The 20024-nt window shown below is 34.9% G+C and overlaps 1 protein-coding gene across 50 annotated transcripts in view; it reads right to left on the bottom strand.

Moving 5' to 3' along the window:
• Window positions 1-20024, bottom strand: part of CLASP2 (cytoplasmic linker associated protein 2) — a 239241-nt gene that overhangs the window by 148286 nt on the left and 70931 nt on the right. For 17 of the 50 annotated variants that reach the window (XM_064378525.1, XM_064378528.1, XM_064378535.1 and 14 more), the window contains 2 exons: window positions 18775-18921; window positions 4599-4678 (listed from right to left, as the gene is read on the bottom strand). In XM_064378525.1, coding sequence (XP_064234595.1) covers window positions 4599-4678; window positions 18775-18921 — 227 coding nt within the window. Of the gene's footprint in view, window positions 1-4598; window positions 4682-18774; window positions 18922-19305; window positions 19507-20024 lie in introns of those variants that run through there. The other 33 variants (XM_021666448.2, XM_021666452.2, XM_064378526.1 and 30 more) reach the window with 6 other exon arrangements.

Here is a 20024-nt window from a genome sequence, read left to right as displayed (position 1 = left end):
TTGCCATGAACAATATCAAAATTATGCCCTGATGTTTAAAATAATCTTTCAACTAATAAGTTTATTTCCCATTCTAGCACCATTTTTAAATAGAGACTAGAAATACATTATAGACAATTAACACAAAATGCTTTATTTTTCTTCCTTGTTACCCTTTTTGCTGTTTCTTCCCTCATGAATAATTTCAAATATACTCTTAAAATGCTTTGTAATTTTAAAAACAAGATGTGAAATATCTAAGAACAAAATTAAGTCTAATTTCTCAAAATGACTTAAAGTGTATAATTTATCTTATTGCATTCATACACATTTACACAATATTACCAAAAGGAAATGTTGTAAGTTAGTTTTGATTTTCCCTCCTCTGTCATGATAAACTATAGTTAAGATAGCTACATATTTTGTTTCCTTTGGAGTCAATCCTTTGTCAAACTGCGACATACCATTAATCTTTCATTCATTTAACAAATATTCACGTAACACAGAGGTACTACGCTAGGCAATGAGGAGACTATGGTTAGCAAAAATAGACATGGTCTTTGCCTTATGGAGATTACAATCTACTCAGGGAGATTTTAAAAATCAATTAAAGTTGGGCATAGTAGCTCACGCCTGTAATCTCAGCACTTTGGGAGGCCGAGGTAGGCAGATGATGAGGTCAAGAGACCAGCCTGGCTAACATGGTGAAACTCCGTCTCTATAAAAATACAAAAATTAGCCAGGCATGGCGGTGCACACCAGTAGTCCCAACTCTTTGGGAGGCTGAGGCAGGAGAATTGCTTGAACCTCAGAGGCGGAGGTTGCAGCAAGCCGAGATCATGTCACTGCACTCCAGCCTCGTGATACAGTGAGATTCCACTTCAAAAAAAAAAAAGACAGAGAAGTAGTGGACAAAGACGTAAGGAGAATAAAACAAAAGAACATCATATCAAAAACACCTAAAAAGAAACAACAAAACAGTGGATATAATCAACAGTGCTAAATACTGATAAAACATCAAGAAAAATCAAATAAAAAATCCCAAATCAGTTGATTTTGGTGCCTCAACGATGATCAGTGATTTACTCAAGACCTGTTTCAATGTAAGAATAAGCTGGAAAGAAGTGGGATGTAGTGAGTAACAAGTAAAGTTACAGAAATACCAAGTACAGACAACTCTTTCAGAAAAGCTGACTGTGAGGACCAAAATAAAAAATAATATCTGGATGATACGGCGTCTAGTGAGACTTATTTTTTTAATTGAAGAATCTGGCCATATTAAGAGATAAACAGAAAGAGCTTTAACCCACATGAGATTACTGATTTTGTAAACATGTGAAGGAAGCAGAAAATACTAGACTTTGGAGCACTGGTGGAGGTGCTGACCTTTGAAGAAGAAGAATCATGTTCCTGGAGCAACAGGACAGAAGGAATGTACAATAGAGAAGAATGTAACAGAAAGATCATGTTCCCATTTGATGGTGACTACTTATTTACCAAAGTAAGAGTACGGTAGGTCATATACTGAGAGAAGAGAGGAGGACAGAGACAGGCTGATGGATAGAAAGGAAAGAAACATGTCTGATAGCTATATTAAGCAGAGAAACAACTTGATCACAGAAACGTAGTAAGGATATCAGATTGTTGAGGACTCATTTTATGTGAATTCCACTAAAAATCATGTGCTCTAATCTGATTTTCTCTAGCAGCACAGTTTCAGGACGTAGAGAAAACAAAAAGTTGGGAATCACCCACAGTTGTAGTTTTGCAAAATGTGTATTAAAAGAAATCATTGGTTAATCTTTGTTATGAAGAAAAAAACAGATGAAAGGGGTTTTAGTATATTATGTACAGACCTACTGCAAGAAACCATGGTATCAAAGGTTAGATAAGAAGAAAATCAAAGCATAGATGAGAAGGAAAATTTAATTGAGAGATGATTAATTGAGAGTGAGTAGAAAAGACAATGGACTGAAGATCCTTGAAGTCGTGGAGAAGTAGTTGTTAGAGTACTTAAAAAAGCAAGGAGATCCTGGGCAGTAATGAGATACTTCAATTAATGATTTTGGAAACAGAATGGTAACACACAGATGACATCAAAATCCAATGTGTGACTATGAACTGTGTAGCTAAGGTGAAGGTAAGGAGGAGGTCTAGAAACTGAATTCATCAATGTGTGAAAATTTAGGAAAATAATAATAGCTAACATATACTTTTTGCACTTTATCTGTACTATCACAGCTATCCTCACAATAACCTTTGGTGTATGTACTAATAATTCCTATTTTAAGATGAGAAAACTGAAGTAGAGAGGGTTAAGTAATGAACCTAAGGTTACACAGCTAATGTGGTAGAGCTGGAATTCAAACCTAGGCAGCACTGGAATGTTGTCCAGAACAGTGCACGCCAATAATAAGGAGGCTGGCCAGAGAGCATGAACCTCATACAAATGGGTATAGGAATAATGGTCACAAAATGATAATAAGGAGTGCAAGCACAATAAACTTATTATCAATTACTAAGAGTATGAGAGCCAAGAATAATAAACAGCTTCATCTTTAAAGATTATTTAAAAAAAAAAAAAACAGGCTGGGCATGGTGGCTCACACCTGTAACTCCAGCACTTTGGGAGGCTGAGGCGGGCAGATCATGAGGTCAGGAGAACAAGACCATCCTGGTCAACATGGTGAAACCCCATCTCTACTAAAAACACAAAAAATCAGCTGTGTGTGGTGGCGCATGCCTGTAATCCCAGCTACTCGGGAGGCTGAGGCAGGAGAATCGCTTGAACATGGGAGGTGGAGATTGCAGTGAGCCGAGACTGCGCCACTGCACTTCAGCCTGGCGACAGATTGAGACTCTATCTCAAAAAAAAAAAAAAAAGTCAGATTCTAATCAAGGCAAGGACAATGAATGGATCCTTTAAAACTGGGGTTAAATACTCAAGGGAGTTGCTGTTTATGAAAAAGATGTTTCCAAGAGAACAATGGAAGGTGTGGAACATTTACAGGGTGTTGAGGGTGGCAGAGAGGGTCAGCTGGAAGAAGCCAATGAGTAAGTGTAAAATAGCTTTTTCCCCTCCATATATTCGAGTAGCCCTTGGCTGCCCATACCATGATGTTACCAGTCTGACAAGAATATACCGAACAAAAAAAATATTCAAGTTCAAATAAGTTTTACTGATTGTTCCTACAACACTGATCTTACCCTTATATGAAAGTCTGTAAAACACAAAAGGAGGAAGGGATATGTTTTTCCTATTAAAAGTATCTTAAAAGAAGAAAAAACATGTATCTCAATAAAGGAACAAAATACAGTCGAATCAGAAAAGTTTTTAAAGCTTTCTTGTAACTTTTTAAGATCTTAAATACCTTAAGGACAACTCTTTCTTTTGAAGCTAAAAAAGGTAATACAGGCAATGGAAGGTAGTTGCACGTAAAGTAATGTGAGAATAATTTCAAATAGACATGCTAAATAATATTCAGCATTCACAGCCATCATACTTGTAAAAATACTTTAAAAAACAACATCAAGTGTTGGCAAGGATGTGATGAAATTAGAACTATCATACCTTTCTCACTGGAATTTTAACTGGTACAACAACCCAACAGAATAACATCTAAGTAAACTTTACTATAACCATGCAATTCGACTCCTACATTTATGCCTTAAAGAAACTCCTACCTACAAATAATCAAAGACATATGTACAAAAATATTAATTGCAGGCTGTGCGTGGTGGCTCACACTTGTAATCCAATACTTTGGGAGGCTGAGGCGGGTGGATCACTTGAGACCAGCCTGACTAACATAGTGAAACACCGTCTCTACTAAAACATTAGCCAGGCATGGTGGTGGGGCGCCTATAATCACAGCTAGTCAGGTGGCTGAGGCAGGAGAATTGCTTGAACCCGGGAGGCGGAGGTTTCAGTGAGCCAAGATTATGCCACTGCACTCCAACCTGGGCAACAGAGGACGACTCCATCTCAAAAAAAAAAGAAAAATGAAAAAAAAATCATTGTGGCATGATATGGAATAAAAAAAAATAGAAACAACCTAAATGGCCATCAACAAGGCAGATAAATGAATTGTGGTCTGTTCATACAATAGAATGCCATGTATCAAGCCAAATGAATGAACTAGAATCACAATTTTACATTGTGAAAAAATATAAACAACAACATTGAGTAAAGAGTTAGGCTGTACACTATTGTGTACAACATAACATTTATGTATATTTTTAAGTCATGGAAATAATACTCTTATTTATACATGTGTCAACTCTGACTACTTCAATTATGTCTACATGAATGACTTCCAAATTTCTATCGTCAACTAATCTAATATTCTCTGAGCTCCAAACACATTAATTAAAGAATTTGAACACTGCAATGTAATGTGATTCAACAATATGATTCAATTTTATTTTAGCCTCACTGAAAATTCACTTGAAAATCTAATTGTACCAACAAATAATGGCTTGGTAATAATAAGTCAAGTATTTCATTTATAAAGCTACTTAAGGAAAAAAGAATTCTTAAAAAGGGACAGAGACAAATAATTAATTATATGAAAAGGCACACAGGCAATATTCATGGGGAGTGCCACTGGTAGCCTTACCTGAATAGAAGGGACATCTGTAAAAGCTTTTATAAAATCATCTTCATCAACTGCTCCAGCACCTCCTTCCTTAGAAGTCCCTGCTAATTAAAAGAAAATTAATTTCCTAAGGTTTATTTTTAAGCATCTTAACATTAATGATAACATGAAAAATAAAACTCTGATAACGATAAATATATAATTTTGAGGGATATTCCATTTTATAAAAAAGCATTTTAAAAAATCTCCAACTTTCAGAAACGTCAAGGTACTTTGTAGTAGTCAATTAACTATAAGGTACTGGGCTAGGCTGGTTGTAATATTCAAACTGTAAGAACACAGCCCTGAAACCCACCTCCCCATTCAATGCACCAGCAAACACACATAAACGTAAGTAAGAATAAACATTCTAAAAGTTGAACAGCAACTTAATATGACATGAAGTGTCAATAAATAACAGTGTGATGCAAAGGATCTGTGTATGGTTGGTCAGGAAAGCATTCATGAAAGAAATGAGAGTCGGGCTGGGCGCAGTGGCTCACATCTATAATCCCAGCACTTTGGAAGGCCGAGGCGGGTGGATCACGAGGTCAAGAGATCGAGACCATCCTGGTCAACATGGTGAAACCCATCTCTACTAAAAATACAAAAAATTAGCTGGGCATGGTGGCGCGTGCCTGTAATCCCAGCTACTCAGGAGGGTGAGGCAGGAGAATTGCCTGAACCCAGGAGGCGGAGGTTGTGGTGAACCAAGATTGCGCCATTGCACTCCAGCCTGGGTAACAAGAGTGAAACTCCATTTCAAAAAAAAAAAAAGAAATGAGAGTCTTGAAATTAAATTTATTTACACAAACAAATCTTCCTTTATTGCACATTGGCAATAAAAAAGTAAACTTTGTAGGCAGTAGTTATTTAAGAGCCAATAATTAAGCTATTGTCTTTCAGCTCCAAACCTACTCTTCTATACACACTCTGCTTTGAGATGTTGAACCTAGTATTCATTAAACCATTTTTTTTCTGTTAATTTTAACGTTTCTTCTTAAACTCTGGCAATAGGGGGTGTTGGAGAGAGACTGGAAGTTAAAGGAAGAGACTGGTTTCTTCCTGCTTTCCATTCTTTGCAGTAGAATCCTAGCAACTCTGGTAGACCACTCACTCTAGGAGCAGCACCTGATTCCAGTTTGCAGCTTTTCTAACAATCACTGAATCGGTTCACTGTGCCATCACACAGCACCAAGCAGCCTCCACTCTCTTCTTAGAGGTCTGAGTCCCAGATCTGTAGAGCCCCTGGATTTTCATTTCTGAATATAGGCTCCTTCTACAATGTGACTCTGTGGCTCATCCTATCCAAAACTGAAGCCCCCAACCAACATGTGGGGCAGAGGCACCTAGAATTCTTGAGTTGAGACAAAAGAGGCTGACAGAGTTCTGACTGATGATTCCCCAGTGTCGAGCAGGAATAAATCTTCTCTGGAAGAATGTTTGTGGTAAGCCCAAAGGACTCCCACCAACTAAGTTCAAGCAATGAGTTAATAATAAAAGATCAAATATACAAGAAGGCAAGAGTCACAGGGAGCAGACAACAGATTTGAGAACTGTTGATGTTAGAATTGTCCAGTACAGATTACAGAACAGATGTGAATATATATGTTTAAAGAAATCAAGGATGGACTCACAAAGGTGGCCAATCAACAAGAGGCCATTAGGAATGAAGAGATGAACTTGGGAGTGGGGGGATGAAACAACCTGAATAACTGAATAATACAACAGCTGAAATTTTTTTTTAATTAAATATATTTAAGAACAAATTAGGGAGCTGGAAGATACACCTGAATACATTCCCCAAAATGTGGCAAAGAGAAAAAGGGAAATGGAAAGACATAAAGAGATACAAAGGACATTATAAGAATATCTAATTAACATGTCTACTGGGGTACCTGAAAGATACATTGGAGAGAACAGAAGAAAGGTAATATTTAACAAGAGATAACAGCTGTGAACTTTCCAGATTAATGAAGCAAAAATATTTGTAAATTTAGGATGAGCAACATAACCCACGCAGGATAAATAAAAACAAATCCAAACCTAGAACTTGGTGGTGTAACTGCACAACTCCAAAGATAAGAGACAGTAATCAGAGAAAGAAGAGATCACCTAGAAAGAAACAACAATTGGAACAACAGATTTCTCAAGTGCAATAGTGGAAGCCAGGGAAAATATATGAATAATATCTAGCAAGTTTTGAAAGAAGAAAACATTGGCAAAATATTATCTAAATTGAGTACCTAGCACAATTTTTAAGACTACAAGTAGAAAAAATTAAATGTACATAAAATGAATATAACAAAATTATCATTACTCAAGTGCTATGATGGTATCAGGGAGTGGCAAACTTTTTCTATAAAGGGTCACATAGTAATATTTTAGGCTTCAAGGGCTATATGGTCTCTGCTGCAATTACTCAACTCTGCAAATGAATGAGTGTGTCTGTGTTTCAATAAAACTTTATTTACAAAACCAGGTAAGTAGCCAGATTTGGCCTGCCAGGTGTAGTTTGTCACACTCTGGTATAGAGAGAAAATCCAAAAAATATCCTTTGACCAACAAAGGATATAAAATTTCAGTAAGAAGAAACACGTTCAAGAGATCTATTGTATAGCATGACTACAGTTAACAATGTATTGTATTCTTGAAAATCAGTGAGAGATTTTAAGTATTCTCACCATTAAAAAATGAAGTGAAATAATGTATATATTAATTCTTCAATTTAGTCATTCTAAAACAGATACATATTTCAAAATATGTGGTACACAATAAATATATATAATTTTAGTTGTATACACACACACACATATAGTAAAATCATTCAAAATTCAACTTTCTAAGGTAGCTGGATATAAAATCGATAATCAAAAATCAATTTCATTTCTAACCACTAGCAACGAACTTAGAAATCTTAACTTGAAGAGTTAAAAAATTTGGGGAAATAAATTTTAATGAAATTTAGAGTACTGAAATAAATGGAGAAGGGGGCACGGTGACTCACACCTGTAATACTAGCACTTTGGGAGGCCAAGGTAGGCGGATTGCCTGAACTCAGGAGTTCTGAGACCAGCCTAGGCAATATGAAGAAAACCTGTCTCAACTAAAAATACAAAAAAAAAAAAAAAGCTGGAAGCGGTGGTGTACACCTGTAATCTCAGCTACCTGGGAGGCTGAGGTACCACAATCATTTGAACCTGGGAGGCAGAGGTTGCATGAGTGTGAGCCAAGATGGCGCCACTGCACTCCAACCTGGATACACAGTGAGACTCTGTCTCCAAAAAAATATTACAAATGAAATAAATGGAGAGATATTTCATGCTCATGAACAAGAAGGAATGGTATCATCGAGTGTCCAGTCTTCCCTAGGTATTGCAATAAGCTTCCAAAAAGGTTTCTTGTGAAACTCGTCAAGCTGATTCTAAAATCTGTTTGGAAGAGCAATGAGCCAAACATTCCTGCAGAAGAAAACAGGGGCTACTCGTGCTACCAGACAGCAAGACTTACAAAGCTGAAATTATTCAGGGAATTAGGTTTTAGTGCAGGAATAGACCAACTAACCAAATAAATAAAATAGAAAGTTCAAAAACAGACTCACAAATGTAAGAAATTTTAAATTTTGATACACGAAAAAGAAGTGATTCAAAAGGTAGAAACTATTCAATAATAATGTCCCAAAATTCAACAATACGCAGAGCCAATGGATTATTCAGTTTTTTTTTTAAGTTTTTCCTTATCCAGTATTAAGACTTGCAGTAGACATTCTAGCCCTGGGAAAATGGTAGGCATCCAAACACAAATCAAATATACAAATAAATATTCCAAAACCCACAGAGAGCAAATAAAATTACCTATTGCCCATGCTTTTAATGCAAGTAAGAGACAAATAAGACTTTAAACGTAATTTCAAGTAAATGAGGAAAATATAAACATCCAAGACCAGCAATGTTAACTACAGAGCCCTTAATGATAAAAATCAGAGGAAACTGTGTGGGAAAGAATCCTGGTATTTGTATAATGTTGACGTCAACTAAGGTTCTCCCTAGGACAAGAGGTAAATAGCAATTAGAAAGGAAAGGTATCCTTTTGAATCTTGGTGGATAAAGAAAAGGAAAAAACAAAAGATAAGGGCTCTATTCAAATAAGATGGTAATCAAAGAATGAGAAGTAGAAAGCCCCTAACAAATCACATAGTAAAGAAGATGCATTTCACTATATCAACGGAAGAGGGCGTTCTTAAACTTAAAAACTAAGCAAACCTTTTTTTGCTGGCCCCACCGAATCCACTTGTTACTTGAGGTCTATGAAAATCCAATACATTACCATAAACAAAATAAATAATCTAACATCTATACTGGGCTCCAAGAAGAAAACAAAAGAACAAAACTACTTTCTGCTGATAAAAGTAACTCCCTCTAAAATTAAAAAAAAAAAAAAAAAAAACACCTACCAAGAAGGAAACTATAACACAATTCTTCAACATGAATTCAATATAACTAAACAGCAATTATAGGTATAAAAGAAAGGTGAGAATACAAAAAATTCTAAATATATGAAGACTATAAATAAACCAAAATTTACTAATTGTTAATATTATTTTTTGAGATGGAGTTTTGCTCTGTTGCCCAGGCTGGAGTGCAGTGGTGCAATCTCAGCTCACTACAACCTCTGCCTCCTGGGTTCAAGCGATTCTCCTGCCTCAGCCTCCCGTATAGCTGGAACTCCCAAGTAGCTGGAATGGCTAAATTTTGTATTCTTAGTAGAGACAGGGTTTCACCACGTTGGCCAGGCTGGTCTTGAACTCCTGACTTCAAGTGATCCGCCAGCTTCAGCCTCCCAAAGTGCTGGGATTACAACCATGAGCCACTGTGCCTGCCCAAAAACTTTATTTAAAGATAAAATCACTTGAGAAATAAACAGTAAATTACCAACTATCCAAGAGAGAATAAGTATATCCTGGCTTGAATTTTAAAAGCTATAAAAAAATATTCTGGCCAGGCTCAGTGGCTCATACCTGTAATCCCAGCACTTTGGGAGGCTAAGGTGGGCAGATCACAAGATCAGGAAATTGAGATCATCCTTGCTAACACGGTGAAACCCTGTCTCTACTAAAAATACAAAAAATTAGCCAGATGTGGTGGCATGCACCTCTAGTCTCAGCTACCCGGGAGGGTGAGGCAGAAGAATCGCTTGAACCCAGGAGGTAGAGGTTACAGTGAGCCAAGATTGTGCCACTGCACTCCAACCTGGGCAAGACAGCAAGAAACAAAAAACCAAAAAAACAAAACAACCAAAACAACAGTCTCAAAAAAACAAACAACCAAAAAATCTTAGGACAATTGAGAAAACCTAAATATGTAGATGAACTGACTAAAAAGAAGTGAATATATAGGTTAATAAGTTTACAGAAAATAAAAGTGCTAGAGAAATAAGTTAAATAACACCACGAAGAAATCAGATGAATACAAAACGCAGGACAATCTTAAAAAACAACTGGCCTAGACTCCAAAAAGTCAATGTCACAGAGATAACTCCTTAACTGTTTTACAGATAACATTATAGAGTTCTCAGGTGTGGTGGCTCACATCTGTAATTCTAGTATTTTAGGAGGCCAAGGCAGGTGTTCAAGACTGTCCTGGCCAACATGGTGAAACCCAGTCTCTCCTAAAAATACAGAAATTAGGCAGGGCACAGTGGCTCACACCTGTAATCCCAGCACTTTGGGAGGCCAAGGCAGGCAGACTGCCTGAGGTCGGGAGTTCAAGACCAGCCTGACCAACATGGAGAAACCGCATCTCTACTAAAAATACGAAATTGGCAGGGTGTGGTGGCGCACGCTTGTAATTCCAGCTACTCGGGAGACTGAGGCTGAGGCAGGAGAATTGCTTGAACCTGGGAGGCAGAGGTTGCAGTGAGCCAAGATCACGCCACTATGTCACCGCACTCCGGCCTGGGCAACAGAGTGAAACTCCTTCTCAAAAAAAAAAAAAAAAACATATATATATATATATATATATATACACACACACACACACATAAAATTCTCTTGCATATGATAATAATATTATGGTTATAAAGGAGTATGCTTTTTTAAGTCTTAGAAAGGCATATTAAATATTTATGGGTAAAATGTCATGATATCTACAATTTACTTTCCAATGGTTGAAATTTTTAAAAGTAGATGTGGGAATACACCTATATAGAGAGAATTCAAACAAATATGGGTTAGTAAATTTAGGTGATGAGTATTCACTGTATGTCAGCTTTGCTGTATGCTCAAAATCTGTAATAATGAAAAGTATGAGAAACCATTTATTATAAAGGTACAAATAGGTACAAATAGATCAGGGAAAATAAAGAGAAACTCCAGAAACTGTCCAAAATACAAAGTGTAGTATTTCAATTCAATGGCATAAGGATGTTTATTTAATTGCACAGAAATAATTGGCCATGTACAAGAAACAAATTTAAATGGTGATTTAACCCTTCATAAAAAACAACATTCCAGATTAAACAAGCTACATGTAAAATAATTCATGTTTTACAATAAACGAGACTAGCTTTATAACCTTGGGAATGAACAGGAGTCCTGTAGGACAATAAATTTGAATGTCAAAAAAAAAAAAAAAAGGACAGATATTTTACCTACCATAACAAAATATTTTAAAATTGGATGCAAAAATGGCACAGATAAAAGAGAGACTGAGGAAATATTTGTAACGTTTAACAAAAGAATAAAAAATCTAATCTTTGAAAAATAAATTCTAACAAATTGATGAGAGGACAAAATAGCATGTAATTTGCAGAAGAGAATATGCTAATTTCGATTAACAGATTTAAGTATTCTGAACTTTGGCCTGGTGTAGTGGCACACACCTGTAATTCCAGCGCTTTGGGAGGCTGAGGCAAGGTGGATTACCTGAGGTCAGGAATTTGAGACTAGCCTGGGCAACATGCTGAAACCTCATCTCTATTAAAAATACAAAAATTAGGCCAGGCACAGTGGCTCGCATCTGTAATCCCAGCGCTTTGGAAGACTGAGGCGGGCAGATCACCTGAGGTCAGGAGTTCGAGACCAGCCTGGTCAACATGGTAAAACATCGTCTCTTCTAAAAATAAAACATTAGCCCGGTGTGGTGGCCTGTGCCTGTAGTCCCAGCTACTTGGGAGGCTGAGGCAGGAGAATTGCTTGAACCCAGGCAGTGGAGGTTGCAGTGAGCTGAGATCACAACACTGCAGTCCAGCCTTAGCAACAGAGCAAGACTCCATCTCAAAAAAAGAAAAAAAAATTCTGAACTAGAATATAAACTCCAGGAGAGCAAGGTCTTTGCGTTCATTTACACTTCCCAGAGAGTTCAAAACTAGCAGCACAGTAAAAGCCTTTAGTAAATGTTTGCAAGCTGTAGGCCAGACGGATAGGTGGAGGGAAGAATGCAAATTAAGGAATCACCATTTTCACAATGGCAATAATTAATGAAGTTGTTATATTCAATGCTGCAGAAGGTAAAATAAAGTCTTTATTAAAATTAAAAACATATAAAACCTTTGATTAAACAATTCAATTTAGAGGAATCTATTTTATAATATAGAAGCAGCAGAATTTCAAAACACATAAGTATATGAAGATCTGCATTTCCTGTACTGACTTAAAGTTGCAAACAACCTGAATGACATTGACAGGGAAACAGTTTATTAAATCATGGCGCATCAATAATGTGAAATACTGTTATCACTAATTAAAAGGATGCAATAGCTGTCCTTCTTGATGCTGAAGGATATTCTGCGAAAAAAAGCAACTTGGAAAGTTTTTATTAGTAAGTTTAATATGGGAAAAATAAAACTTAATGAGTACCTACATAAATGAACATGGAGTAATTCGTGGAAGGATACATATCAAACTTAACACTAGTTACCTCAGAGTAACGGGATTAGAGAAGCAAGATGTTATTAAAGTTTTTAAAAACTCTCCACTGTTTAACAATGAGCATGATTTTCATACTTTTTAAAAATCAAATTAGGTCTTTCAAGTCTTTTCATTAGAAAGAAATACATAAACTGGTTTTTAAAAAGAGAGAAATGATAAGCTGATGAAAAAATTCATTTATATTCACATGCCCATTTAGAAACAATGCTTCTTAACATGTAAACTATATTAGAATGTACGTAATAAATATAAGCCAAGTGTACAGTTAATGTAACTTCTACTTCATATGGATCAAATATAATGAGTCTAACTAATGGAAAATTCTTCATATGTGAGATAATATTAATGACATTTCACTCTTTTCTGAGGTAAACCTTCAATTTGTATTCCTATAAGAGACTACAATTTTCTAACACCCACATTTCAGTCAAAAAGTATAGGCAAGTAAAGTATGGGAGGACCAAAATGCTAACAATAATTAACATTAGTTGGCAGAATAATAGGCATGTACTGAATCTTTCTAAGTTTAAAACCATGAATTAAACATTCCATATGGTCCTTTTTCTGGAGACAGGGTCTTGCTGTAACACAGGTTGGAGGGCAATGGTATGATCATTGTGCACTGCAGCCTCAACCTCCTGGATTCAAGCAGTCCTCCCAGCTCAGCCTCCTTAGCAGCTGGGACTACAGGCACGTGCCATCACGCCCAGATAATTTTTGTATTTTGTGTACAGACAGGTTTTCCCATAGTGTCCAGGCTGGTTTCAAACTCCTGGGCTCAAGTGATCCGCCTGCCTCCATCTCCCAAAGTGCTGGGATTACAGGCGTGAGCCACCAAGCCTGGCCCCAACATGGTCTTCTTTGTTGATTAACTTGGAGCCTTGCCATAGTAAGCACTATATACAAGTGTAAATAAAAACAGTAACTTATCCACAGAGAGGCTAGGTCTTCAGTTAGCCTATTCAATTTCTCTTTTCCTAAACATTCTGAATTCCTCAAAAAACAAACCTTGTACAATAAAATGTCTTTGTCACTTTAATTTTTTGCACAAGAGGTGAAAAAAAACTAAGGTCAAATAATATAATTACAGTAAAACACATATTCTCACACACAGTGAGAAATAATGTAACTTATTGTTTTATAGTTATGATAATTTATATATTATTTACTCAAATCGTATGTACTGTAAAATCAAAGTTAAGAGGGAAAGCAGCAGAGATGGACAGTCAATGATCTGGGATTCACAGTAATTTCAGACAGACTGGCAACTGTCCAATCTCTAAATTCCAGATTTCAATAAAGTGATCTGCTATGTGGGATTAAAAATAATAAATATGTACCATATACAGTATTACTTAGGAGATTACTCAGAGATGATTCAAGAGGAAGCCCCTGTGAGTGGGTCAAGCACTGGGTTCTCATCTCATCCCTACTAACCATCTGATCTTGCTCATCATTCAATGCTCTGAGGCTCAATCTCTTTTCCTGAATCTGGGTCAGTTCATCTTTAAGACCCCTTTAGGGTGAAAATCTTCTGAGTTTTAGTATCTTCTTCAGTAAGGGAAGAAGAGAGGAAAAAAACAAAACCAAAACATGGAATTGTTATATGGTTTCACATAAAGCTCAAAAATAAAATAATGAGGTCTACAAGTCAAAAATTTAGATTCCAGAATTAAAAAACAAATTCTTAACATTTGTTTTATTATGTATATACTATTCTTGTGATCTTTATTTGTTCAAAAGAAAAACAATTTTGTTGTCTGCATGATGGGAAAAATGGGAATGACTAGCATCATTTGTAGAAAACATATTTGGACATTCTTAAAATCTGAGGTCAGACATAAAGTGCAGTAAAACAAACAAAATATCCTAAAGATTAGTTAGTACTACTAAATGCAAAATGGCAGTAACTACCTAATTAGAAGAACTGAAAGTTAAAACCATTTCAAAGTGGTCTTTGACATTAGAGAGAAACAATAGAGAGAAAATATGCTGTCCACTTGAGTGCGTGACTGAGTGAGTGAGTACAAGAGAACTTAAAGAATTGAAGATTTGGTCAATGATGTGGTTCAAGCTTCAATGACAAATCACTAACCTCAAAATGTGGTACTAGTATTTTTAAAATGACAATTATATCATCATCTAATTCAACTGTTATATTTTAAAAAGAGTAGCAGCCAAAATGATTGATAAAGGAATAGGGATAATATAACCCAGAAAATAAACTTGAAGAAGGCAATTTAACAAGAAAATACTGAAAAGCATTTCTATTTACAATGTAAAATTTAAAGGTCTGCGTTATTCCAAATGCTCTATTTTGCTGGGAATCATACTAGTTGAGCTTTAAAATGACTGGTTTATGGGTGCCAAAAAGTAGTGCTCATTTCTGCAGATTACAATCTCCATGCAATAGAATCTAAAAGAAACCTTATTTACCAATAGAAATTAGTGTGATGGCAGTATAGCGAAGTGATTTTTGTGCTTTGCCCTCTTATTAGATTAATGACCCTGGGCAAGTTACTTCTCCAAACTGCAGTTTGCTCATCAGTAAAATCACTTTGCTCAGGGATGTTCTTATATATATTCTTTCATTTAAATCTCAGAATCGTTCATTTTGAGATTTGAATGAAAGAATATATATAAGAACATTAAAGAATTATAGTAAAAATTGTTACCTAAAATAATGTAAAGTTATAAGTATTTTAAATAATCAGGTGTTTCCAGCAATTCTATTAACCATTAAGTCAAAAGAAAGAAAAATGTGTTTATCTAAATTCCTACAATGAAGTTACAAATGTTATTCAGAAAATAGACTATTTGAGAATTTACTTTATCCCTATTCTAATTAGTAAGGCACAAAGGTAACACTTTTAACACTTACATAATATGGGTTTTTATAGCAATGATACATTGGTATGAACCTAGCCACAGCCTTTTTAACTTAAAGGCTACATAATTATTAATACAATATGAGAAGAAAAGGTTGGCATACTAAGGCCAAAGAACAAAGTAAATTAACATACATGGAAGATTAAACACAAGACTTAGGAGCTTTAAGTAACTGGATAGGATACTTTGCTAAAAATAGCATACATTCCTAATCTTGATAGATATCTCTGGAAGAAGTAAAATGTATTCCAAAACTACAAAAGCAGATTAAGTCATGATTCTAAAGAAGCTCACCGTATTTTTTTATTTTAGTAATCCTACTTGAAAAGAGATTTGTTAAACCCAGTGGGCTGTGTCTGGCTTACACCACTACTATACATTTCCACCTACTATATTCCTTTAATTTGAAACTAATCACATCTATTTATTATATACCTTGGAGTAGCAAATAATACATTGAGACTGAACCACTACCATTCAATATAAAATCATGGGAAAGAGAATATATAGTATAGAAAACATAACAGTCACAAAGAGAAATAAAACAATCTTCAAGTATTTGACAGCATGTTAACAAATACTTCATTTTCCCTGTATATGTTATAAGGATGTAGATTTTAATGCAACATAAAAAAGAATTTGTTTATTCAGAATTGAAATGGGCTTGTTTCTGAAAAATACTTTGCCAAACTGAGAAAACTCTAAAAATCCCTGCATCTTTCGATCCAGTGAACTTTAGAAATTTATTCCAAAGAAATCATTGAAGACATGATGAAAGATACACAAAAGAATGCTGACACAGTTTATAGAAGCAGAAAAGGCTTATGGCAACCTAGGTATTATTTAGCCACGAATAATTTTCAATTAATAATTTAAGACAATGAGAAAATGCTTAGGGTAAAATATTAGTTAGAAAAAACTACATAATGAATAGTGCCAATTTTGTTCTTCTCCTGAGAAAATATTTGTTTATGTAAAAATAATTGGAAAAGTAATTGGAAGAAAGCACATCACAATTTAGCAGTTGATTATGTCTATGTGTAGTGGCACTGTAGGTGATTTTTGTTCTAAATTTTAATTCAGAGCAGACAGTACTTCTTTAATCATGTTGAATAATCATCTATCAGGAATTTTATGAAAGAACTATGTAACTCCCAAGGTCTTTTCCAACTCAAAAATTCTACAACTCTAAGAAAACTTCCTACAATGAATTTAAAAATCAACAATTCTCTGCCAAGACCAGAAAATCTACAGTTAAATTTTCAAAGAAGGACTGACAGCCAAGAATGGCATTTATTTCAGAAGTATTATCAATATCCTCTGGCTGGTAGCTCTTTTCTTAGACAGAAAAATGGGTAATGAACCTAAATGAGCTGTGATAAACAAAAGAAACAAGAATATACCTGCAATTGCCAGGGAAAAAAAAAAGAGAGAGAGAGAATAGGAAGAAGAAAAAGGAGGAGGAAGAGGAAGAGAAAAGGGAAAAAGGAATGAAGCCTTCTCCCTTATTTTTGGCCGAAAGGCTGCTGCCGAGATGGCTGATAAAATCTTTAAAAGATTAATTACTACAATCATGAAAGCTACTTAACATTTTCATTTAACTGCTAGGACTAAAAACTACAAGAATGGGGTTGGGAGAGCTTAAGAAAGTTTCTCCTTTTTACAAAAGAGTATCTGATTATATCAATATGATTAATATCAGAATTAAATGACTCATGATAGTAAATTTCAATTTTCTTCTAAAAAGATAGCAAACCATGAAAAAAAAATTATAAGCCACTGGTTCAATTCATAAAAATGTTAACTATTATCACCATAAGCCTCAAATATCACCCATTTTTAAGCTAAAAAAAGTTTCATAAAGTTATTTATTATCATAGATTTGAATTCTATAATTCAAAATTAAGAAAAATATTCCCCTTGTAGTGACTGAAGAGAGCTATTTGTTATAAAAGGAAGAAACCAAAAAAATGTCATATACTTTTTACTAGCGGTAAACAAGAATGCAACAAAAACTATCTTCTAATGGGGTATCATACTAACATTTGGACAAGAATACAACAATAAAATTACAAAATAAAAAGAAAATAATTAAAAATCTAAAGTATAGGTTACTTGGAACATCCAGAGAAATTGGTAAGACATTTTAATTTCAGCCATTTAGGTGTATGTGCATATATCCACATAAACATATTTATATTTATACACACATATGTGCATGTGTATATATATATCATACCATCTTTATTGCTCATTATATGACACATAAAATAGTTTAAATGAAATACTTATGATAGTTTTTCTATATTTAGAATCTCATATGATGGGAAAAAATTGGCGGTTTATATAGGAAGATCAAGGGAATACAACTCCTTATGAAACCTGGTCAAAATACACAGCTTATTTTTCTTTCCTTTTTGGTTTTTAATAAAAAGTATTACAGACAAAAAGAAAAAGCAAAAATCCTCAAGACCATGATTTTCTCACCAGTTATTGTAAGGAAAGATCTGCTTTCCCAAAATATTACAACTAAGACACATATTTATTTTTAAAAAGGAAATGAAGGAAAAGAGAAAGATATTACTGTCCTTTTAGAATTAAATACTTACCCTGGTTTTTATAGATTCATTCTATCAGAAAGTTCTAGCAGAAACTAACACCAGAAATATACTCATGGTTTTCTAATTAACACATGGAAAAAATACCCATTAAAAATATTAAAGATAAACAATATGCTGGAAACAGTTCTAATCTGATCAATGAATATGCCATGTGTTGTAAAATTGCATGAAACCTGCTTTTTCTTATTTACTTATTATTATTTAATCCAGGAACCATTTTTGAGGCAATTTTACTTGACCACCACCCATTTCCTATTGTGACAAATGATTCAATACCCAGTATCTTCAACCATTTTTTAAATGCTCGAGTATTTAAGACTTACTACCTAGAGGAATGTGTAAAAACATTACATAATTCAACATTTCTGTAACAGTTACTGCACTTGAAAATTAGTAACCAAATTCTGAAAAATCTGTTCTCTGCTTAAAACAAAAAACAAAAAAACAAAAAAAACTTCCATAAATCTTTTTCAAAATGGCATCTGAAAAATAAATGCCCTCAAGAAGACACTAATTCACAAATGCTCTTACAGGAAATAGCAGGAAACAATATTTTATACATTTCAAAAGGGCATCATATTCTTCTGAGCATTCCAACAGACTCCAGATCTGCAATCGTGCTGCAGTCATGAATAAACATATTCCTCTGAAGTTCTAAGTATGTGTGGCCATATCAAGGGCATGGAGCATGTATAACAGATTTGAAATGGATTTACATTACCTCCAACCTTAGGACCACCTGCTGAACCAGGCTTCCTTGCACTGTTGACAGGATTTCCGGATGTTTTAGGTGCAGGAACCTTGAAGGCTGAAGCAGCTGATGATGGCCTATTTCCATCCACTGATTCTTCATCATCGAAGCTTTTATCTGCACAAAACATTAGAAAAATGTATTTAAGAGAACTAAGCTTTGTTCCATTTTCCGTAAGGCTCAAAAATAAAATAAAGCCATATATAAAATCATTACTTTGGTAAGCTATGTAATACAAAATAAAGGTCCTTTGACTAAGCATTTATATATTGGCTAACACCATATAAAATTATCCTCTGTAATTTAAAATCAAAATGCAGTATTTTCATATTTCTTATACATATTAAGTCAAAACATAAAACCAAACATATTAACTCTAAAGGTAGTAAAAGTAATTTTCATGTTTTTGCTACTCATATAAGCATTTTCTGCCAGCTCCTCCCATAGTGCATCTTGTAGCATGCCCTGCCTTATTCCTTATTCCCAGATTCTGCAACTTACAATCACAGATGCGTTTGCAAATCAGTCGCCTCATTCCTCTGAAAGCTCTTAATTTCCCTCACCCTAGGAGGCTCCCAACAGTTCACATGGCCAAATACAGTAAATTCGATACTAATCAAAGATTCTATCAAAAAAAGACAGAAACAACCACAGAACCACCACTGAGGTTTGTGCCGGCATTTTTCTTTCTCTTCCCTGCCCTAGGTGCTGTAACAGCCAATCAGCTACAAGGTGACATCATCTTATGGCAGCTACTGCCAGATGAAAGGTAAAAATTCTCCATGCATCTAAAATATTCTATAATCCTTATTCTATATCAAAATTTCAAAGGCATTCAAAACTAAAGGTTTAGAAATCTAAATATGTGTTCTTATTTGACATGAAAATTTATATAAATAGAAAATAAGGTTGTATGCAATATTCATTCTGCTGGGGTGCTTATTATTGCATCAGTAAAGCATAGACTGCCACAGTGCTCATTATTGTGCATAATTAACTCTGTAATCTTAAAATCTGCTATTTAAGCCATAGAAATCAAACAAAACAATTTGTTTTCATAAATGATTCTACAAGGCTCCTTTCGGAATATGAATGACCACACTAGCATCATCTACTTATATGTAAATGAAACACCTCCCAGCATACACATACACACACACACATGCACACGCGCACGCGCGCGCACACACACACACACACACACACACACACACAGTATA

The sequence above is a fragment of the Aotus nancymaae genome, unplaced genomic scaffold (assembly GCF_030222135.1).
Source record: "Aotus nancymaae isolate 86718 unplaced genomic scaffold, 86718_ANA_hifiasm-v0.15.2.pri h1tg000019l, whole genome shotgun sequence".
In the NCBI taxonomy this organism is placed as follows: domain Eukaryota; kingdom Metazoa; phylum Chordata; class Mammalia; order Primates; family Aotidae; genus Aotus; species Aotus nancymaae.
The sequence above is the reverse complement of the archived record's forward strand: the minus strand, read 5'-3'. Positions and strand labels throughout refer to the sequence as shown.